Source organism: Clupea harengus, chromosome 6 (genome assembly GCF_900700415.2).
Source record: "Clupea harengus chromosome 6, Ch_v2.0.2, whole genome shotgun sequence".
Classification (NCBI taxonomy): Eukaryota; Metazoa; Chordata; class Actinopteri; order Clupeiformes; family Clupeidae; genus Clupea; species Clupea harengus.
Window position 1 is genome coordinate 14,677,522 of NC_045157.1, and position 24,916 is coordinate 14,702,437.

Below are 24,916 nucleotides of genomic sequence, written 5' to 3' on the forward strand. Positions count from 1 at the left end.
GAGGAGTGATGGACAGAGTCTACACTCTACACACACACACACACATACACACACACACACACACACACACACACACACACACACAAGCACAAGCACACACGCATGCACACAGACACATATGCATGCACACAGACGCACCCACACACACACACACACACACACACGCACACAGACAGAGCGAAAGAAAGAGATAACACCTCCTACAAACACATAACTACTTATCTAGAGTGGCTGCATGCAACTATAAATAAAATGTAGCTACCTGCACATACATCCACACATAGACATGTGATTGAATGTAGCTACCTGCACATACAGTACATCCACACATAGACATGTGATTGAATCCCTACCTGCACATACAGTACATCCACACATAGACATGTGATTGAATCCCACATGCAAAGACAGAGGCCCAGAGGATGGGATTTAGAATTTAGAATTCTTGTCATACTACTTTTCAGAGCTGTCTCAAGGTCACATGCTGCTGCTGGGACTGGAGTGAAGTGCAGATATAGCATTGTGTCAGATCTCTCTTTCTAACACACACACACACACACACACCAACGCACACACGCACAAACGCATCCACGCACTCACACACACACACACACACACACACACACACACACACACACACAAACACACAGACATCTCTCTTCAAGTCTGTCAGAAATTGGTGTGTGGATTTCAGATATTTTAGTCCAGCTGTCAGAATGAATTATCTCACCGGGAGACAATATCACGCGAAGCGCATTACTCCTAAGTGTATCCTATATCCTGAGCTACATCCTCATTGGCAAGAATGAAACATGAAACTGAATTCTCCCAGGAGGAAGGAATGAAGGGGACTCATTACAGACCAAAACCTCCTTGGGCAGTTTGGACTGTGGGCAGTTGGCTCCATCACTGAATGACCTGCTGCCAGGATCAGACGACACAATATGTTTGTCTTTCACCATGGTCACCATTGCAGATAAGGAAATCATAGTGTGATAAATCCTTGCATGACGTTGGGGACCGCTCACAGTAAATTCGATTGCTGGATCAATGGACATAAATGACCAAATGATTCATAAAGCCAAAGTTTTTCTCTGCGGTTTGTTTGTTTTCTTTGAGTTGACTTTTACGCAGTTTTAGCAAGTGAACACATCCAAAGTAAATCTACCACATTTTAGTTACAAATTTTGTTTCGAGAATGAGGGTGAGAGAAAATGTCTTAGAGAGAGAACATGCACATCTGTGTTTTGCAGTGTTGAGGATAAATATGGTGTGTGTGTGTATGTGTGTGTGTATGTGTGTGTGTGTGTGTTTGTGTGTGTGTGTGTGTGTGTGTGTGTGTGTGTGTGTGTGTGTGTGTGTGTGTGTGTGTGTGTGTCGGGGGGGTGTAAATGTGGTCACCAGCTGCCACCGGATTCTATTCATTTGCCTCTTGACACTAACTTCTCATTTCACTGTCATAAGTCATCAGAGCACTGAAGCTTGCTCTTAACTCTGCTGGGTGGATGTTTGACAATAATTGTATTTCTCCAAAAGTCTGCCACATCTGAGTTCACACACACACACACACACACACACACACACACACACACACACACACACACACACACACACACACACACATACACACACACACCATATTTATCCTCAACACTGCAAATCACAGATGTGCATGTTCTCTCTCTAAGACGTTTTAAATATTTAATTCAGCGCAGAGCCTGAACATCCCTCTCCTGTCCTAATTCTTCTTTGCTCCGACCCATTCCCCAAAAGGACCTCCTGCCTTCTCTCTCCTTCTCCATTGCCCCATCAACGACCCATCTCAAGTCACTTAAGCCAGAGCCAAGTCACTGTGAGGCGCTGTTGTTATCACTCTTACTTGTTGTCTCCTAGACGTCTGAGCACATTCCATACCATTGAATGTCGTTAAAAAAAAGCATTCCGTGTATTAAAGGGAGCTTCAGAGTGTGTTGGTGTTGACAATGACGGGCACTCTGGGGTAAGGTTTAGTTGGAAATAAACATAAGCCTTCAGAAGAGTGGGGTTTGGGGGATGTCAGAGCAAAGCCAAGAGCAGAACTATGAGTCCCGTGGACACTGCATCAAAGGTGGCGTCTCAATCACCACTGTTTACACTGTCAGTCTCCCTGCTAGATCCTCCATTTTAGTGTCAGTGTAGTGCAAAATGCACCTCGTACAGGACAGATGGTAACAAACACAAACACACACAAACACACACACACACACAAATACACACACACATACACACACACACACACACACACACACACACACACACACACACATACACACACAAACTTTCTCTCTCTTACCGCAACTTCCACATGGTCTGAACCTCTGTCATCTTGCTTGTGCAAAACTTCAAAGTAGTACCTCCTTGAAGCTCTAAGACTGCAGAGAGATGGAGAGACAGAGACAGAGATGGAATGAGAGAGTGAAAGGAATGGAGGGGGAGAGAGGCTGAGAACTCTACCAAAGTATTCTGACTGAAGAGGGCAGTTGTGGCAGTTTTTCAAACCCTGTTATTCCCTTATAGACTCAAGGCTGCCAACTGAAAGGGCTTCTAATTCCAATATATATAGCCTAATTGGCTCACAGTGAGATCACTTTACATTTCACATTTTACACACTTCACATTTTCAACACTTAAAGCTTACTGTTAGTTCCTCAATAAGGGAATGTGGATTAACGTATATTTACATATTTGCCCCATACACTCTAGCTAATAAACACTTTTTTCATATGTATTATTTGTCTATGCTGGGTGTGGCCTAAATAATACACACACACACACACACACACACACACACACACACACACACACACACACACACACACACACACACACACACACACACACACACACACACACACACACACACAGTCAAGCAGTGATCAGAGACATCAAAGACAGTTATCACCTCCAACAAGACCTGTGTGTGAATGATGTATGAGACTGAGAGATACAACAGCAAGGCCCGCTGATACTGCTTATCCACACTCACATATACCCACCAAAGAACACACACACACACACACACGCACAAACACATAAACGCACTCGCACTCACACACACACACGCCTTAAAAGAGATATGACAAGAAGGTGACAGAAACACAGGAGGAGCCAGAGCACCAAGGAACACAGTGAGAGTGTCTGTTTACAGCTTGAAACGGTGCACTACAAGGTACAATGATAAAATAGAGAAATAGAGAGACAGAGACAGAGAGAAAAAAATGAGTAACGGGGCGAGAGAGGCAGGTAGAGCAAGGGAGAGAGGGGGAGAGAAATAATCCTGAGTGACAGGGTGAGAAACGGAGAGATTGTGTGAGAGAGAACAAGCCTATGTGACAGAGGAAGATACAGCCATATTGATATAGAGATTAAGAGAGACTGAAAAGGAGAGAGAGGCAGAGAGTTGATCGAGAAGAGGGAGTCAGGGAGTACATCTAGGACAGGGGGAGACGGAGAGAACGAGGGAGAGAGAGAGCGATAATCAAGCCAGGCAGCGTGAAATGGATAGACAGAAGGATGAGGAATGGGGATGTGATAGATAGATACAGTAGATAGATTATTATATAGATAGATAAAGAGAGAGAGAGAAACAGAGAGAGGAAGAGAGAGAAAGGAGTGTACAGTAGATATGGGCAGATTGGGGCGATGGAGACACACATGGACAGGGCTGGAGAGGAAGAGGAAGAGGAGCGATTGCATCGCCCACAGCGGCGGAAGAAAAAAAACAGACACACAGAGACACACACAATAGGCTTTTAATTGCCTGAGTAATGACTTGAGTCCATCTATAACATCTCTCTCCCTTTAATGGGAAAAGGCAGGAGGGAGAGGGGGACAGAGGGAAGGAGTCAGAGACAGACAGAGGAGAGAGAAGAGAGGGGGGAGGGGGAGAGAGGGAAGCAGTCAGAGACAGACAGAGGAGAAGAGAGGGGGAGATGTGGACTATCAGGACGCTCATCATTTCTGAAATGTCTGATGGCTTGTAACCCTATGGTTATTATAGGGTTATTATGTATGTTATTATATATTATTATAGGGTTATTATTTACACTATATGGACAATAGTATTTGGCCACACCTGTTCATTATTGAATTCAGGTGTTTCAATCAGACCCGTTGCCACAGGTGTATAAAATCAAGCACCTAGCCATGCAGTCTCCATTTGCAAACATTTGTCATACAAAATGGGTTGTTCTGAAGAGCTCAGTGACTTCAAGCGTGGTACTGTGATAGGATGCCACCTTTGCAATAAGACGGTTCGTGAAATTTCATACCTGCTGGCAGTGTTGTGCACGTTCACACCTCTCATGAACTAGTTCAAAGTTCAGTTCATACAAGTAAACATGAATCGTTCACGTTCATAGTTCACCATTTAAATTCTGAACTAGTTCATAGTTAATTTTTTTTTTAATTATTGCTAATTTTTCAGGAGGACATAATTTGCACAGAAAGATGAGATTTTTACTGTCGGAAACATTATCAGACAGTGTGTAAAAATGCCGCACATAATAATAAGGTGGATCGGATGTAGGCCTACTCGCTGAGTCTGCGTCTCTGTTTTCGCTTTCACTTGCCATTTTTATATTGACACCGAGAGCTGTTGCCTTGGGTTGTGTTCGGATTCTTAGATAGCTGTCTAATCCTTGATCTCTTGTTGGACAGGTGTCTGACGAGAGAGGTCCTTTCGGGGGAAGGTATCTCAAAAACCGTTGATTTCGAACAGTCTATTAAGATAGGATGTACGGCAACATGACGCTGTGTCATCATGCTGTGTGTGCTTATTTGCTAGCTAGCAGCTACTGTTAGCGACCTGGCTAACGGATACATCGCTAACGAAACAGACTATTTTTGTTAATCAATCATGACATAAGTACATAGTACACTGTTTATTTCTCGGTAACTTTAAAAAAAAATTACCAAAAAAAGCAAAGAAACGTACATCGGTGAATACTTTTGTGGAACTTCGACGATTTCATCCGCCATCTTTTTTTAAATTTGTCTCCGGTTAGGGAATGGGGCAGAGAGTTATGGGTAATACCTGCCGCCATAAGAGAGCAAGGCAGCTCAGATGCTCTCTTGAAAAATTACCGTTATGTGACGTACTTCAAGGTATCTTACTAAAGCGGAAGAGAAGGTTTAAGACATTTCGAACAGTACTTGCTCTCTTACTAGGGAGGAATGAAGGAAGGAAGGGAGCATTTTAAGCCTATTCGAACAGACCCTTGGAATACGTTGCTTGTTTGGTATACATGTGTGTGCAATGATTCATGGGTAATGTAGGGCGAAGTCGAGTTAGTTGGTTTAGGTATCGCAGAAATTATACGGGTAATGTTATAGAGGTGGTTCGGGAAATGTGTAATCACTGAGGGTCATCCGATTAGAATGGAAAAGAAGAGACTTGGATATTCAGTTTGATTCTTCACTCTTTGTATTGCATTAACAACAATGAATGGGATAAATTGTAGGTGGGTGTATGTTTGTATGTGTGTGCAGGCCCGGGGTGGGTAATCGGGAGAATCGGGAGAGTTCCCGGTGGGCCGCTTCACTTCTGGGCCGGTCGAGAATTTAATTTTTTGACATTTGTCACGTTAGTCCATCTTCTCTTAAAGTAGGCTACACACGTTCTGCATTCTGACACCGGAGCCTCTGCATGGGTTGTACCATGCGAGGGAGTTCTCCCCTCCCAAATAGAGTTGGTTGGGTCCATAGCCCGTCTATTCCAAAAACTTTTCTCAGACTACCGATAGCTGGGCCGGCCCTACCCCAACGATATGCGTCAGAGAGGATGGATGGGAGGAAGAGGGGCTGAAAAATCCAGGTTGAAAAAAAGAAAGGCATTGGAGGAGGATGCTGCCAAATGTGCCAAGCTTACCGATTTATTTTCAAGAGGACAAACACAAGTGGCAACTGGTAAAGAGAGACATAGCAACGTAACTATTAGGCTAACGTTGTAGCGTTGTAAACCTATTCGCAAGCAAAATATTACCAGAGATGGCGCTTGAAAGCAGGACCTGTTCCTCCTGCAAAAACTGTGCCATTTGTGTCCATTTAATAGCTACTCTCACAGTACAACCTCCTCACAGATGCTTATCATGTCATTAGGTTAGCATATACGTTTCTGTTGACTTTGTCCATCACACAGGTTGCATGTGAGAGAAGCTTCTCAACCTTAAAATTTGTGAAGAATAGGCTACAAAGCTCATTGAGTCAGGACCATTTGGAGGCTTTCATGTTAATCTGCACAGAGAAGGAAATCCTCATGTCTATAAGCAACGACACAGTTATTATAGATAAAGTGGCTGACACCAGTGCACTGCTTAGGCGGTTACTGATGCTGTAGATGCTGTTGGTGCTATTCGCAATGTAACTTCTGTACTGTGAGTTGAACTGTAAACATTAGTTCAATATGCCTCTTTGTTGAAGAGTGGGATACGTTTCAAATACTTTATTTATTTATTTCTGCTTTTGTTAATTTATCAACCTATCCTTGTGGAATAGTGGAATATTTTTTGTTAACTTCTCAGTTGATTATTATTTAACCTTTACATTATTTGTTGAACCATGGTATTAATAAAGAGAAAACTACAGGATAGTAAGAGCTGAACTGTTGCTTCATTTATCCAATTTCCACTACCATGGAAAAAGTGGGCCGGTCTTGGGCCTGAAATTCCCGGGCTGAAAAGTGGCCCCACTCCGGCCCTGTGTGTGTGTGTGTGTGTGTGTGTGTGTGAGTGAAAGTAAAGTTCAAACAGAAAATATACATTAATACACAGCCCTGTAGTAGCCTACCATTTAAATAATGAATTATACAGGGAACTAAAGGTAATAATTTAACCTCTTCAGCAATGCCATGCTACTGGCTTAATCTCAGATCAACAAGGGCATGTACACTAAATGAAAGACCGCTCAAAAGTTAGCATAGGTAAACCCTGTAACACTCGTATTTGTACATTAGCAGCTTATGCTAAGCGAGTTCACGAACAGTGCATCATGCTAGATTAATTAAGTGACAGTGCTCGTAACAATTATGAGAAAGCTAAACTAGAACAAACACATAATGACAAGGTAGGCTACAAAGTCAAACTCACGTGTAAATGGACGCACACAACTTCAACAAAGTGCAACGTTCAATTATGTGAAAATATGCCCGAAGTTAACTGCTACTCCATCTAAATATGCAGTGAAGCGGTATCAAAACATTGCACCGTGAGAAGTGGAGTCACATGACCAACGCAATTACCAAATATGGTCATTTACCGAAACATGGTCTGTCTGGGCAATTTAACGACAGGTACTGAGCAACGACATGGTACAAGCATTCGATTTAGACTGCGTCTTTCCTCAGTAGGCTAGAAGGAAAACATTCCGTAATGTTTTAGCTAGACCTCAGATAATATGAACGTGTTCACCGTTCAAATTCATTATTTGTCATGAAGTTGCGTTCAGTTCATCGTTCTCATAAAAATGAACGTGTTCAAAGAACGCGTTCTTTTGAACGCGTTCATGCACAACACTGCCTGCTGGATATTCCACGGTCAACTTTAAGTGATATTATTAGAAAGTGGAAGCGTTTAGGAACAACAGCAACTCAGCCACGAAGCGGAAGACTACGTACATTCACAGAGCTGGGTCAACGACTGCTAAGGTGCATAAAAGTCGCCAACGCTCTGCTGAAGGGTTCCGAGCTTCCACTGGAAGCGGGAGCTTCATGGAATGGGTTTCCATGGCTGATCAGCTGCATGCAAGCCTCACATCAACAAGTCCGATGCCAAGCGTCGGATGTAGTGGTGTAAAGCACACTGACACTGTGGACTGTGGAGCAGTGGAAACATGTTCTGTGGAGTGACGAATCACGCTTCCCTGTTTGGCAGTCAGATGGGCGAGTCTGGGTTTGGTGGATGCCGGGAGAACGTTACCTGCCTGACTGCATTGTGCCAACTGTGAAGTTTGGTGGAGGGGGGATAATGGTATGGGGCTGTTTTTCAGGGTTTGGGCTAGGCCCCTTATCTCCAGTGAAGGCCAATCGACCTACAGAGACATGGTTTGATGAGTTTGGTGTGGAAGAACTTGACTGGCCTACACAGCCCTGACCTCAACCCCATCGAGCACCTTTGGGATGAACTGGAACGGAGATTGAGAGCCAGGCCTTCTAGTCCAACATCAGGGCCTGACCCCATAAATGCTCTACAGAATGAATGGGCACCAGTTCCCACAAAAACACTCCAAAATCTTGCCTTTTTTTAGAAGAGTGAAAGCTCTTATAGCTGCAAAAGGAGGACCAACTCCATATTAAAGTATATGTATTTGAATACAATGTCATTACAGTCCCTGTTGGTGTAATGGTCAAGCGTACGAATACTTTTGTCCATATAGTGTATGTTATTATATATTATTATAGAGTTATTATAACTAGCAGTGGAAAAGTAATTTAGGGTAACTGAAAAACAACATAATAAAAATAAAAACGACAGTTGTTAACTAAATAAAAACTACAATGAACAATGACACACAAACCAAAGCTAAATACCATTGCAGGTAAAATCAGCTTTGTTCTCATTTTCCCCCTCGATTTGCACTGTGGTTGCTATACCACTTTGTCCTGTTCTGTTTGACTTCTTGAGAAACCTATAAAAGATCCTAGAATTAATGAATGTCATGCGTTCTTTGTCATGCATTCTTTCATCCTACCTTTTTCAGCTTCCTCAAAATACCTGAATAACTAAATAAAAACTAAACTAAAACTAGTCAATTCCTCAAAATAAAAACAAAACCTATCTACTCATGAAACTCAATACTTGACAATAACTCGGTGTCCACAAACACACACACAGGAAAACAGCCAGACAGAGCATATGCTGGAATGGTAAGAAAGTGGTCAGACTTTAGAGGGGAGAAATTATTACATACCATGAACAAACACACACACACACACACACACACACACACACACACAACTTCTCTTTTATACCTCTATTTCCTTGTGACACACCTCAGCATTCAGCTGCTGTAGGCTACAATGTGGTCTTTCAACATAGACTGAACCACCAACCACCTCTCTTCACCACACACTGCAGTATAGCAGGTGGATCATACTGCCTCCTCACTCTGTTTCTCTCTGCTGTTTGTTTTGGAACCACGCCAAAAAAAGCCCCCTTGCACCTGTGAATGCCACTAGCAGTCCCCTGATTAACTGCAGTGACTGGTGACTTTCCCCATGTGCCATCCAAGCCTCCCCTGTTCTCCTCACCTCTGTGTTGTCCACTGTGTTGTGTTGTGGTTGTGGTTGTGGTTGTGTTGTGTTGTGTTCTGTGCTCTGCTCCTTGCTCTGTTCTGTTCTGTGCTCTGTGCTGTGCTGTGCTTTGCTCTGCTCAGTTCTGTGCTCTCTTCTGTTCTATTCTGTTCTGTGTTCTGTGTTCTGTGTTCTGTGTGCTGTGCTGTGCTGTGACGATGTGCTGTGACACTGGGCTGTGACGCTGTGCTGTGACGCTGTGCTCTCTCTTCCTCTTTCACTATCTTTTTGTCTCTCTTTTTCTCTTTACGATAACCTCTCACTAATTCTCTCTCGCTCTCTCTCAAATTCAAAAAGATTTAAATTCAAAAGAAGCGTCATTGGCATGACCATAACATTCTACAATATTGCCAAAGTATTCGGGTTGGAGGTGTACTCTGTATAGGAAAAAGAAGGAATCCTATCAGAAGGTATACATCTCTCTCTATCTCCAACAGGGCAGATGCGGTTGGAACCCCTGCTGAGTCCCACCACAGCAGCAGAAGGAGGGATGAGAAATTGAGAGAGGGAAGAGGAGGATAGATAGAGAGATAGACTTAGTTTCAGAACAGATTTTTTTTAATGTTGTCTTAACGTCAAATTATTTCCACATTCACTCTCCAACTTCTCATTTAAATGTAAGGAGGCGGCTGAACTAGCCACCATTTTTAACCGCAGGGTGTGTCTTCAGCCAGCTTCAAGCCAACTTGATGAAACAGTTGGTCTGCACCCAGCACCGATTAGATTAGAGACTCGTGCCTTGGCTCTGCTTCCACCTGGGTTGGAAGAGCAAATGGCTAACTAACTCCAGCTTGGTTCAGGGCAGCATAATGCAACTCACCTTGGTTAAAGTATGCTAATGAATATTCAATAAGATATATAATGTATAAAAGGATACCATCCAGTAACATATATAGTGTATATAAACCATACACCAATGTCCTTCATATTACAGTCTATGAAACGCTCCTTTCATGTGATTTGAAAGGAAAATGGGACCATTTCATCTCTATTGGCCATTTTATCTCTTTATTTCTCCCCTGTTTAATGTTAACTGCACATTCTCCATTGCTTTCTGTCGAATTACAATGAATGCTGTCCTAACAATAAGGTCATTTCAAATGTACCTAAATACTAGTTTATTATTATCATCCTCTATTCAGGTATGAGTAAGTATTGCTATAGGATGGAAACTATATTGATATTAATTTTAGAATCATTAAGACATATCTGGACTTTCATAGACAATGACAGACTGCCGACTAACAGTGACAAAATTAAGAATAACTATCAAATCATATAAAGCGAATACATAGTGTTTCATACGCAGCCCTAAACAGCCCTTCTACAACACCCAACTACACTACCACAACCACACTATAAAAAAAAAACATTTTAAATCACACCCCATCCTTGACAAGCAGCACATTTAAATGCCAAACACCATCTATTTATTCCTTTTTCGCTTCCTGTAGCGCCCTTATGAAGACACCTATCACAGTCTTTCAGCTGTCAACACAGTGGAGCATGCGGTGTGCTGAGTCACAACATTTCTCCAACGCCACCAAACTTTTAATAGACTCTCTCTCTCTCTCTCTCTCAGACGGTTCATCGGCCATGAAAGGCTATTCTCCTCGTCTGGATCTTCCTCATGACCATCTCTCTCCCAGCCACATTACTGATTAATCTTCTGCAAGGTGAATGCTTGTAAACAAACCCCTGACCTACCCACCCTTCAAAACACACACAAACAAGCATATATACACATACAACAAATGTGTGGTGTTTAAACATTTGAACACACATATATATGTTATTGACATATGACTGTGTGTGCATGAGTGTGTGAATATGTGTGTGTACTTTTGTGTGTGTGCACGCATGTGTATGTGTGCCTGGATGTTTGTTTGTAATTCCCTAGAAAAGGATGAAACTATTAAGAATGTTTTATATTTAGTAATGACATCATATTTCAAAACATGTCACACAAATGTATTGAGGCCTTACAGCTCTAGAGAGTTCTCTACACAACATAAAACACACACACACACACACACCACCATCACCACCACCAGCACCACATGCACCACCACAGAGATAAAAATGGCTTTATGATGAATACACTGCTGTTTTATAGGGCAAACCATTAATGTTCACTCTCTCACACACACACACACACACACACACACACACACACACACACACACACACACACACAGTCAAGCAGTGATAAATGCCGAAGTGAAAATGTATGGCATGTAGATGCAACACTGATATCTCTGAATACCCAGATGTATCATAAATCCTCCTCACTGGGGATTGCTTAATTGTTGGAGGCCATTTGCATTTGAAGTAAACACTCATTAATATGCTGAAGTGTGACCCTTCCACATAAACATGCTCATTACTGTCATAGCGTGCATGTAGACTATAGTATAGCAGTACCGTGGAGAAGCACAGCAAGAAGCCACCCTCCTCCACCTAGATAGAGGCGGCTAATGAGGAGGGTTCAAGCACATACAACCTGGATGATGTGGAGTGAGGCAACACTTACTGCATGACTTTAGAGGTCTGGGATCTGAACTTGCTGAACTCTCCAGGAGCTGTCCACTCGCAGCCACGCTATGGCACAAGAGGACAGAGTGTGTGAGAGAGAGAGACACACACACACACACACACACACACACACACACATACACACACACACACACACACTGTGCACTTCTCTGGATTCACAGTGTCTGTCTCAGTGCAAATGCTGTACTACACACTGGCTTTTAAAGACATATGCACAGGGACCTAGTTAACAACATCCATGTTGTGTCTTTGTGTCCCAGTTGCACCGAGGCCACCGGTTTACCCATTGAGCTGGAGGAAACTGGATCCGTGGTGATTAGAACCCTCCTACTGAAGATCTGTAACGACCTTAATAAGCCTTGTCATAACGAAGTTAATGAGTTTCCCCCCTCTGAATGGGCACACGTGCACACACACACACACACACACACACACACACACACAGAGGCACACACACACACACCCTTGCTGTAATTAAATACTGTCTCTCCTGGTTTTCTCTGCAGGCACAAAGAATGACAGTTTAATCCACGACTCGATTAACTCTCTCCTCCATTCAGCCACGGCCCATCCCTCCCTTTCTCTCTCCAGTCTCCTCTTTATCATTTCTAATGGCAGCATGGTCCAGCAGACAACTTCAAAATAAAGGCCTTTGGGCAAATCATGAGTGAAATAAAGAGGGCATTTTATTTTTAATACTATCACATGCTGTACTGCTATATGAGGCTCTGATGTGATGCTCAGTCTTCTGCAGGGCAGTCTTTAGGAGTCCATCCATAAGAGCTTTGTCCGTCTGTCACTATGTTCAGCATCCCTGAATAAGAACTCTCTGTATTTCCCCTTATATGAACTCCAAGAGAGTGCGTGTGTGTGTGTCTGTCTGTCTGTCTGTCTGTGCGTTCCCTTACCATGCCTACATAGGCCAGCAGGTGGGCATTAAGAGGACTGTCATCCGAGCTCAGCCACAGCTCAGAGTTATCATCAGACGAGATCGCAAACTGGAAATCCCCTGAGAAAGACAGGGAGGGGAGAGAGGGAGGCATTTCAAAGGTATAGAGAGAGATAGATAGAGAAAGAGGAGGAAAAGAGAGATAAAGAGTGACTTGTGGACTGGAACACCCGCATAAGAGGCACATTCAGTATTGCTGTGGCCTCCTTTAATTAGTCTGCGCCAGAAGTCACACCTCAGCACTGCCTTACATTTGCATTCAGTAGGGAATGTTTGCAAAGACTTTTTCTCCTGCCTCTTTTTAAGCTAACAGTCTCAAAATAACAGCAAACAGTATGCAAAAAACGCTACAGACTGTTAGGTGCTGCTGATCCCACAAAAAACTGCAATCTCTCTATCTATCTGTTTATCCATCTGTGTATGTGTGCGTGTGTATGTGTGTGTCTGTGTGTACGAGGAAGAGAGAGAGTTTTGTGGATTGTGTGTAGAGTTTAAAAAATAAATGTGTTAGCAGTTGTAAAAAACTGTAATACTCACCATCTCTGTACGGATGAATAAAACCAAAGATGCGAAGGCCGTAGTTTTTCCATTTAGGAGACACTGCCAATTTCTTCACTGTAGTTCTACTCTGCAAGTATCCAATATAATATCACAATTATACCACTGTGGAACAAATGAATGCTATGACAAGTTTCCAATACACATGCTTGACGGCAACATAAATACACATGCAGACAGCCTCACACACACACTTACGTGAGGGTAAAGGGGGAAATGTAAGTTCTTTCTGAGCTTGGAGATGGAGGAACCGCACCAGTCCTCAAACACATGAAGATTGGCCTGACCCTTATGCTGTAGAGATAAAGAGAGTGAAACACAGTAGAAGAAACCAGGGGAGAGAGAGATTAGTTTAAAAAGGATTTACAAGGGATGACAAGAAATACTATGACAATTAGAGGGTAAGAAAAGGAAAGCTCTTTTAAGCTTTTTATGTAAGAAAGTCTACACTGTCCCCTTCTCTTACACATATTGTTCCGCCTTTTCGAAGAGACGAAGAACAAGAAAAAATAAATAACTTTTGCTTTTTACTGCAACTCAGGGTACCTTAAACGATTTTATGTACAAAGGACCAGATGCTAATCATAGCCTTCAGTGAGTTGCAGTGGTAAACAAAACTAGTTGTCATGGCTCACCCGGAAATAGTTATGGTCCCATTTCAAGGGTTTGTCCTGCCAAAATTAAGCTATAGCTAAAATTTGCTTAGACATCTATATCTTGCGTCTGTTATAACTTGGTGTACCTATAGCACGTGAAGGAAGTGTAACACATTTAGTGCCATATTCATTTTGCTGCCACCAATAGACCCCTCACTTAGAATGATCAACTGAGCATCTGGTTGATTGATTGATTGACTGGTGATTGATTGGTTGATTGATTCAACTGGCTCCAAGTTTTACACCATGCTGTGTACCAGAAGCATTTTCAGAGCATAAGTTTACAGTTACAATACTGGAAAGATCACAACTCCAGTATTACTTCAGCTTACCAAGAAACAAGTTGTGAGAAGCACCTAACAACTATACAGCTAATCAGCTAACGTACTCTTTCACTCAGTAATTAACGTATTCATTTCCTCGTTATCTTATTCATTCTTGCATGCATTTAGCGGTATTCACTGAGGAGTTGGTTACACAGTGCCAGTTTTGTCAGGCCCAGCAGTGGCCTTGTTCTACAGCTGTGGGCAGACGAATGCTCGTTGGGGGCTTGGGCCGGCATCCGCTTTGATTTAAATGGGTCAGTAAGGCACAGAGCAGCGGCAGCAACACATTCCCTTAATGAGAGCAAGGATAAAATTAGAGATCTTCTCCAGAAATGCATAGCTCTCACAGAAGCTTTTGTAGCATTTAGCAGAGCATGCAAAAAAGCATCCTAAATGAGCCTGGTGGACTCATGTTTTTGGTGACAAAAAACGAAGACACACCTCAGGTTTCCATGGCAATTTCAGCAGCTTCTGGTTGAGGAACGAATGGAGGTCGGCATCCCTGCTCTGCACATAGGCACGCTCATCCTCCTGTCTCAGAGAGAGAGAGAGGAAGAGAGAGAGAGAGAGAGGAAGAGAGAGAGAGAGAGAGGAAGAGAGAGAGAGAGAGAGAGGGAAAGAGAAGAACAAGTCAAAGGAGGTAACTTTAAATACAAACACATGCAGATCCTGACGCCATACACATACACACACATACTGAATGACATCTCAATTACTGTATATACAATCACACTCTTACAGTGTCCCACATCTATCTTCTGCTGAAGTGAAATGATGTTTCTCTGAAAGGCCAGGTCACCATCAGCAGAAGATTCACAAGAGAAAACTTGATACCTCCCACACTTCCCAAACCCGGACGCAAAAATCACTACGCAGAATGTGAGAACTAGCTGCCCAGTATGGAGGCTGCGTGTGTTTGTGTGTGAGAGTGTGTGTGTGTGTGTGTGTGTGTTTGATAGATATCTTTTTAATGCCATTGTTGAGAAGTGGCTTCTGATATTCACAAATGATTCACAGCTGGTTTCCCCATGCTCTCTTTAATTCTCTCCACCCCACAAATGTACTACTTAATCTTTTTTCTGAATAGATTATTTAATCTCAGCCCCCTTTCAGACTTGGGTTCATTTAATTAAGTCAAATTAAGGCTAATTACATGTACTTGTAATTACAGTGTAATGACATTGTAATAAGAACTTTGACATCACATCACAAAATATGAAATTCTTCAGCAATCACCAGTCATATACTTTAAGCAATACTACCAGAGACAAAAACAAACGAACTGTAACAGTATTCCCAGAAGATGAACACCGTGTAAAAACCCCTGTAGAAATGTAGATTGTACATCCTCATATCCTCCTTGACCTAATTTTAATCTTGCTGGAGTCACCTGTTTCCCCAACAATTACATTAGCCTTGGAGAAACACATGTAGTGGCTTTCAGTGCTGTGATATTATTCATGAAGCCCAGCTTTGAAATCCACTCAAAGCACATTCGCTCTGAGCACTCAGCATATAAAAGTAAAGGACCACCATGAACTTTATCAGAAGTCTAATTTAATTCAACACAATCGCCCCTTCATGCCTCTTCAACTGTTAATTTATTTAAAGGGACACACTCAATTAAACATAAGGAACTTTAACTGCAACAGGAACACACATACCTCAACGGCAACACTATTTGTTACCACAGAAGGATATCACACTACGAGGGGAGCTCAATTTAACAGAACGTGAGAGCGTTTGACAGAAGTGAGAGGTAACACTGCCTTCTTCAGACCACACTCAAGCAGAGGTGATGATAACAACGACAGCAGGTGTGCTGAAGTCTGAGGAGGAGCTACATAAAACTAAAGCCTGCTTTATGAGCTGTTTTTTTGTGTGTGGTGAAGATCTTTTGCCCCTTTTCATACATATTTGGGCCTACAGCCTATTAAAGGTTTTTTGGTACGTATCCTTCTTGACCCTTTATCTCTATGTTGGACGTAACATTACATTTTCACCTGAGCTGTTATGCAAATTGTTGTGTATATTTTGCGACTGGAGTTCACAGGTATGCTCGAATAAATGCAAAAGAAAGGTCTACATGTTAGTGTTTTACTGTCACCGTGATTTCAAATAATTACTATGGCGTTCTAAGAGAAATTCCTTCAAAAGAGGCAAACAACTGTGATTCCCCAGTGACTCTTTATAGAGGAGAATCAGTTACTCAGTGCCTCAGAGGGTGATCGTTTCCATCATAATAGTCTCCTACCCGACACAAGGACGAAGGGAGACGAGACACTGAATTGGTTTGAGTCTCTCTTGTCTTGTTAGTGCAGATCCCACCAGGAATCGTTGCGCTCGATCAGCTAATTATGAAGCCTTCACGGAGCATCCTTCAGGGGGGAAACTCAAATGACCTTCCTCAGCCATGAGCACCCCTTCCACACAACACAACAATCTACACTGGAGAACACCTTCATTTCACTACAGAACATAAAACACTTCAAATACACTTACATTCCCCTATTTGCCCCTCAAACTATGCAAAAGCCCTTCATTTATATTAACATTTTCAAACATGCTCGCTTAATTTTACCTTTAGTTACTCCTTGTAAAAAATGTCCTGAAATATGAGATACAAGACATAATTAAAGTCTTTTTCGGAGTTCATCAATATTGAAGGGATTATTAAAGAATTAAGTGTTTATAGATTGAAGGCAATCTCTTAATTATCCTTCAATGACAGATAGGCCTTAAATACGGGTCCAAGGTTTATTTCAAGGCCCTACTCAAAAGGTCTGTGTTGACTGCGTAGCCTACTTAGTGTGAACCTTTCTGTATATCTACAAACATAAGCATGAGTACTAGAGCAAGAATATTGTTGGAAATTCAAGTACTTTAAAATGCACACTTCAGCTATAATGCCAAAAAAAGCAGTTAGCAAGCTTTATTCCATGCCAGTTTGCCTGTTGGAGGTATTTGCAGGGTTTTTGCATGCATTTAAAAAAGTTGAATAACCAGTTTTTAGACCAACTGCTGCTTTAAAAATGGCAATGTTTTGTGTGCCTTGCTAATACAAAACAATTGAGCTGTGATCTGGGGGGTATTCGTCGTAGCTCGCTAAGCGGTTTAGCGAGCTAATTTTCAGGCTAAAATAAAAAACGCCCCTCTTTTTGGTTCGTGGAAGCAACTTTTGATAAATCACCATAGTTACATATCGATTAGCACTAACCTGCTCCAGGGCAGGCTAACTTAAGTGTAGCTGGATAAGCTTGCGACACCCCCATCCCATTGACCAAGGACTGATATTAGAGTTAGATTAGCGGAGGGAGAGAGTTCTTTGCGATCGCCAACATCCGTTATTCTTGTATGAGCGCTACCGATTCAGCCGACAAGGAATCATTAATTTACAAGACCTTCTCGAGTCATTTATTGCAAACACCACAGTCGAACATTGACTGTCTTGCGCTTTTTTGCGAGTGGTACATTTTTGTAGTGTCGGTGATGCGGAGAACAAAGCACTCATAATTATATGAGTGTTATTAGTACACCATAGCATATCATTATTGTAGAAAATGATTAATGTGGACTCATGATAAGAATAGAGAGAAATACAGACAATTTATTTTCACTGCTTCAATTTATTGCATTTGTTATTAATATATTTAGTCATTTAACAGACGCTTTTATTCAAAGCGACTTCCAAGGAAATGTAAAACTACATCGAGGAAGGAGGTGAGGGGATTTGAACTAGCAACCATGCAGATTCAAACCGGTAGAGGAAACCTCTGTGCCAGTGGACATATGCCATCAGGCATTCATACATAGATATCACCCTATACACATCCCAACACACCTTGCTCTCACAGCATGGTGGTGTTGAATTTTGCCATGATTATGGTCTTGTATTCTTCATAAGCGTTCATGTTCATCTCCTACTCGCCAGCGGAGAAAAAAAGAGCCCTTTTCTTTGAGTTTAGAACCATTATACCGTTAGAAAATCATGGTTTTGGTGATCGACCTTTCCTGCCTTTTGAAGTAGGACGTGCACGCGCGAATGCCATGATAACTTTAGCCTGGTTGAAATTAACCACATGATTAGGATGCGGATCAGCCGTTAACGAACCGATATTTGCTGTTCTCAATCAGCTCGCTAATCTTAACGGGCTAAAAGGCCAATTGATTAACTTAGCTTCAATCCTACGACGAACGTACCCCTGTTCATATAAAGAATGCAGTCACTTTGTGTGTGTTTGTGAACAGTTCAACACAGAGTTACTATGTACAGGCTAGTAACAGTAAAAGTACAAACAAAAAGTTAAAGACAAAAGCACACATGCGATTGTGTCATACTTTGATCTCTGCATATTAAATATGTATGAATATTGTACGGTATGTGTAAGAGTACCATAATGCAACATTTAGAATGTAAGGTGAAAAAAGAAGACCCTTTTCAGCTGTTATTTAAGGGGACAATTTCCCCTGTTTAAGGGACAAATTAAAAGTTTCTTCCCCATAAAAAAACGTAATCTGTGCACAGATCAATTTAATGTTCTCACTGAAATATCTGGATAATTTTTAAGGTTAAAATGAAGATGAAATGTAATGTAAGTACAAGTTTTGTAGTATAAGCAGACAACAGTGTTTTGAACTTGTCCATGGCAATTAAGCCTTGTGACCTCCCCCTTCCCTCTCGACACAGTACGACGAGTCACGGAGCATTCTCTGAGTCGATGTCTCGAAAACCTTCAGGGCCACCCCCACCGGGTGCTGCTGTGCCAATCTGTGCCCGTGGGCACAAGATGGAGGTCAGGACTCGCTGATAAACGAGTGCAGAGTTCTCTCGCTCGACGACGCGGCACCGTCGAGACACAGGCCGGCTGGCAGATGGATCCCAGCAGTCAGCAAACAGCTGGAGCCGGGCCGGTGGAATATCAATGAGGTTAATTAATTCCGCTCGTTAAAAACATTGACAGGGCCTGTCAGTGAGACAGCATTTGGAGGCTCGTCAAATGAAGCACATGACAGGTATAAGGAGAGATGAGAGCAAATCAGGAATCTTATCTCCTCCATTAGTCGCTGATCAAAAGTCTGCATGGATCTACATCCAATAAGCATGACAAAGGCTTTGCTTTGGACAGAAGGAGGGTGGCAGCTCCCTTGCTACCCAGGAGAAAAAAATCACAGTTGAGGGAGGTGAGGGAGTTACCAATGTCACTTGTCACCAATGTAACCAATTTTGGGAAAGAAAATGGAGGTTAAAGTAGCAAAAATATACACATTGCATTGTGCTTTTCCTGCATTTCAAGGTGACAGAAGGATGCACTATACACGAACAGCTTGAAAGCAGTCTCTTTACATTTTTAACAGCAAACCAAGACAATAGCAGATAACTGCAAACATGCCTTATTTACTGGTTTGCCTTGAGCGTGACACAACTCCCAGTTTGTATCCAACACTTCTGCGCAACCATCTTGAAGAATGTAACATAGCTGTGGTATGAAGGAGACACAGTGTAGGACACTCAGGAACACCTAGCTGTTCCTCTGTTTCTGTTATAAACCTTAGGGCATGGATGACAACCTCTTTACCAGACTCAAAAGGCAGGTGTGGCAGCCACTGGGTGTTGAGATGAAATGGCACAGAACCAGCAGACCCCAGAGGACCAGGAAAAACACACTTACAGGTAGCGAAGATATCAGCCAGGAGTGTAGAGTTTAATGAAAAGAAGAGGAGAGGAGAGGAGAGGAGAGGAGAGGAGAGGAGGGCGAGACATAGGGGATGTGTGCAGAGTGTCAGGAGACCAGGATGAAAGGACGGAGCAGATGAGAGAGAAGTGTGTGATTATGAGAGCAGAGGGAGAGCAAAGGCAAGAAAGAAAACGAAAGAAAGAAAGAAAATACACTACAGAGCAGATCAGATAATCCCTGCAGTCCTGAGTCGAAAATACATTGGTTGAGGAGGAGAGGAAGGAGTGGATGAAAAATGTAATAAAATGAAATGAAATAAGAGTGGAGTTGTGGAGAGAAGAAAAGAAGAGAGAAGAGGAGATAAATCCAATAAGAGGATAGAGGAGAATACACTTAAGGAAGCTGAGGAGGATTTGCGAGAAAAGAGAGGGTGTCAGAATGCTATTATGTGTCACACAGTAAAAATGAGATTTCTCTAATATTATTCAGATCAACCGTTGTGCAGTCTTTTAATAACTGTTACGCAGACAACTCTCACTGATAAGTGATCCACCGCATCAATATCCAAAAGATGATCGTGATTCTTTTTTACTTCCAACAAACATTTCCTTTAATTCCTCAAGAATATCTGCTCTCTAACTTGCACTCCCTTTCACAAAGAATAGATTTGCATATATATTAGACATATTATTATGAAGCAGACTTCCATTATGTAGTCAGTCTTACTCCTCCATTGCCATGTCCCCCTGACATAATGTAAGTTCCTCAAGGGTGAAGCTACCACGAACTCCACATTCTGACCAACTGGTTTGCCAAAGTCCGAAAGCAAACTGCTCGTTAACAGATGAAAAAGACGAAGATGAAGTGTGAAGAACATATGGGGTAAAACATCTGTACTAGCGTTCTAAATAAAGGTGATTTTCTTCTGCATATTCAGCATATTTTCTTGCATAATATCCTCTGTGGAGAAATACATGCTAAGTGGACTGGCCTATATGGAGTGGTGGAGAACAGTCTAAAACGCCTATAACACAACACATTCCACACAGGACCCCACACACAACATGCAGCACAACACACTCCACACAGGACAGGACCCCACACACAACATGCAGCACAACACATTCCACACAGGACCCCACACACAACATGCTGCACAACACACTCGACACAGGACCCCACACACAACATGCTGCACAATAAACTCAACACAGGTCCCCACACACAACATGCAGCACAACACACTCAACACAGGACCCCACTGTCAGGCTTTTTCCGGGGATTGAACCCGAGATGCTGGATCTGGGGAACCAGCGCTTAGCCCAGTGTGCTAATGAGAGGACCCAGTTGCAGGATGTTGAAAAGGATTGTTTATTACAAAACAGCGGTAATCCAAAACACAGGAGAGCAGTGGAAAATCCAAAAACAGTGAAGATATGAATCCAGGGCAAAATGCCATAAACTAAAGAAGCTACTAAAAGTGTAGCTATCAGCGGAACTACGCCCTAGCAGCGAGAGGTGATGCTTGAGAGCAACGCGACAAAAAGCAGTACGAGAACTGCACAGTGAACGAACCTTGAACTCGCGCTAGGCATAGCAAGGAAAACACTAACAACCCGATGAGGGCCACAGATTAGCCAGGTATTTATACCCTGGCTAATAGAGGGAAGTGACAAATCACAAAAACGCAAGACAGGTGAGCGCACACAATGGGGAACAGGTGAGAACACAAATCACAATGGGGAACAGGTGAGGGCACACAAAGACAACAAAGGCACATGTGGACACAAATGAGTTCATGATGTCCTTTGGCCACTAGAGGCCGCCAATGTGCCAAATGGTTGCCCGAAGTCGTGACACCCACACACATCATGCAGCACAACACACTCAACCCAGGACCCCACACACATCATGCAGCACAACACACAATACACACAACAAATGCCAAATGTGGCACCAACATTCTCATATGCTATACATGCAAAATGGTTCCACAGAGAAAACTGGTACATTAAAGCTTAACTGCTGATGCTGAAAAGCCTTAGGTCAGCATAAAACAGCTCAGGGAGGATTCACTTTCCCTTTATAACTTTCCTGCACAAGACCAGCTATGGGTGATGCTTTCCAATCTCTGTGACTGAGGCAGTTGATAATTTGGATCCACAGAAATGATAAACACACACACACACTCTATATCTCTCTGTTTCTCTCACACACACATACACACACACAAACAGGAATGTTTTAAAAGGCTTCAGTCGATCAATTGAAAGGTCAGCTCTCCTTCTTCGGCAGCATGAGAAGACTAAAGCAGCCCAACTCTCTCCGTGCCCCACGGATCTGCTGAATTTAATTCCGCTATGCACTTTCATCCTCCAGTAGTGTGGATGGAAGTCTTTATAACCAGTGAGGAACCCAATACTCATTTCAGAAGGGTCAACCTCCAAAAAGTCCAACTCTAAGAGCAAGAACATAACAGACAGAAAATGGGCAGACAGACCAAAAATTTTAAAAAGAACAGACTAAGACAGGAAGAAGGACGGAAGGGAAAAAGTTTTCTGTGTTTCCAGGGATTGAATCAGGACTCTACCCCGTCACTGTGACAGGACCTGAGGAATCGGCTTCGGGGGGGAGTGAGAGTCAGAGTGAAAGTAAGAGTGAGAGTGAGAGTGAGAGTGAGAGTGAGAGTGAGAGTGAGAGTGAGAGTGAGAGTGGAAGTGAGAGTGAGAGTGAGAGGCTCAGCTCAGCTTGGCTCGCTTTGGTGTGTGAGGCCAGCTGCTCAGCCTCGGGGTGCCGGAGCGCATCACAGAGGGGGTCTGCACTCCTCCTTCTGGGAGCCCTCCCTCTCTTTCATCTCATCACTCCATCTTTCCAGAAGACTCTCAAGCTCTCCTCTTCAGTACCCCATATATACCCCCCCCCCCCCTTATCAAATCCCCAACAGGGCGGATGCGGTTGGAACCCCTGCTGAGTCCCACCACAGCAGCAGAAGGAGGGATGAGAAATTGAGAGGGAAGAAGAGGATAGATAGAGAGATAGACTTAGTTTCAGAACATATTTTATTTAATGTTGTCTTAACGTCAAATAATTGCCACATTCACTCTCCAACTTCTTCTTTAAATGTAAGGAGGCGGTTGAACTTGCCACCATTTTTAACCGCAGGGTGTGTCTTCAGGCAGCTTCAAGCCAACTTGATGAAACAGTTGGTCTGCACCCAGCACCGATGAGATTAGAAACTTGTGCCTTAGCTCTGCTTCCAACCTAGGTTGGAAGAGCAAATGGCTAACTAACTCCAGCTTGGTTCAGGGCAGCATAATGCAACTCATCTTGGTTAAAGTATGCTAATGAATATTCAATAAGATATATAATGTATAAAAGGATACCATCCAGTAACATATATAGTGTATATAAACCATACACCAATGTCCTTCATATTACAGTCTATGAAATGCTCCTTTCATATGATTTTAAAGGAAAATGGGACCATTTCATCTCTATTGGCTATTTTATCTCTTTATTTCTCCCCTCTTTAATGCTAACTGCACATTCTGCATTGCTTTCTGTCGAATTACAATGAATGCTGTCCTAACAATAAGGTAATTTCAAATGTACCTAACTACTAGTTTATTATTATCATCCTCTATTCAGGTATGAGTAAGTATTGCTATAGGATGGCAACTATATTGATATTAATTTTAGAATCATTAAGACATAGCGGGACTTTCATAGACAATGACAGACTGCTGACTAACAGTGACAAAATTAAAAATAACTATCAAATCATATAAAGCGAATACATAGTGTTTCATACGCAGCCCTAAACAGCCCTTCTCTCCAAGAACAACACCTAACTACATTACCACAACCACACTATAAAAAAAAAAAACATTTGAAATCACACCCCATCCTTGACAAGCTGCACATCTAAATGCCAAACACTTCATCTATTTATTCCTTTTTTGCTTCCTGTAGCGCCCTTATGAAGACGCCTATCACAGTTTTTCAGCTGTCAACACAGTGGAGCATGCGGTGTGCTGAGTCACAACATTTCTCCAACGGCACCAAACTTTTAATAGACTCTCTCTCTCTCTCTCTCTCTCTCTCTCTCTCTCTCTCTATCTCGCCTCCTGCTTAGTACCTGAGGCAGCCATCTCCATCAGGTGACAGAATTGCATCGCTCTTTAAAGGACATCAGTGAGTCATTTTCATACCATGTAGAATAATAGCAGCCCTTCCTCAAGCCTAGAACACAAGTCAAGCACAAGTCTGGGAGGCGTTGGCTAAGATGATAGGTAATTTGTGGATGGTTTGTTTGAGGCTGAGAGGGGCCTGCTGCTTTCCTGCTGTGAAGAGAGTTTTTTACGGTCACTGACAGGATAACTATCTCACATAGAGACAGCCACATCCATACACACATAAAAACACATGCAGACCAGATGTATTATCGTAAACTGAAACTAAGACGAAAACGAATGGTTTTGAAACATTTTTGTAAACCTGAAATTAAATAATTTACTCGACAGAAACTCGAAGAAAAATAAAATAAGAAAAGACAACAAATAACTGTTATCGTTTCAAAACAGCGGATGTTGAATCCATTCAAGGATGTCACACTCCCAAAATTCTGTGTAGTCATAAGGCAATATAGCATGTCAGGACACTAACTAAAGGAAGTAGGCCTAATTATCAAGTGACGAAGTCAGATATGTCAGGGAAGAAACATGTGAGTCCTGTATGGGACTATTTTAAATTTAATAGTGAAATCAGTAGAAGCGAATGCATGGCAAATTCAGGTAACAGCATCTGTGGCGCAGATGTTGAGTTGGAACTCGTGCTGACGCAACACAATGATGCAGGGAACCGATTCTGAT

General features: G+C 42.4%; 1 protein-coding gene across 1 annotated transcript in view; it reads right to left on the reverse strand.

Annotated features, from left to right (window-relative positions):
* Window positions 1–24,916, reverse strand: part of LOC105899726 (N-acetyl-beta-glucosaminyl-glycoprotein 4-beta-N-acetylgalactosaminyltransferase 1-like) — a 55,079-nt gene that overhangs the window by 8,756 nt on the left and 21,407 nt on the right. The window contains exons 4-9 of the mRNA XM_031568613.1: window positions 14,812–14,901; window positions 13,587–13,682; window positions 13,368–13,458; window positions 12,790–12,890; window positions 11,859–11,926; window positions 2,333–2,411 (exon numbers count right to left, since the gene is read on the reverse strand). Coding sequence (XP_031424473.1) covers window positions 2,333–2,411; window positions 11,859–11,926; window positions 12,790–12,890; window positions 13,368–13,458; window positions 13,587–13,682; window positions 14,812–14,901 — 525 coding nt within the window. The remainder of the gene's footprint in view (window positions 1–2,332; window positions 2,412–11,858; window positions 11,927–12,789; window positions 12,891–13,367; window positions 13,459–13,586; window positions 13,683–14,811; window positions 14,902–24,916) is intronic.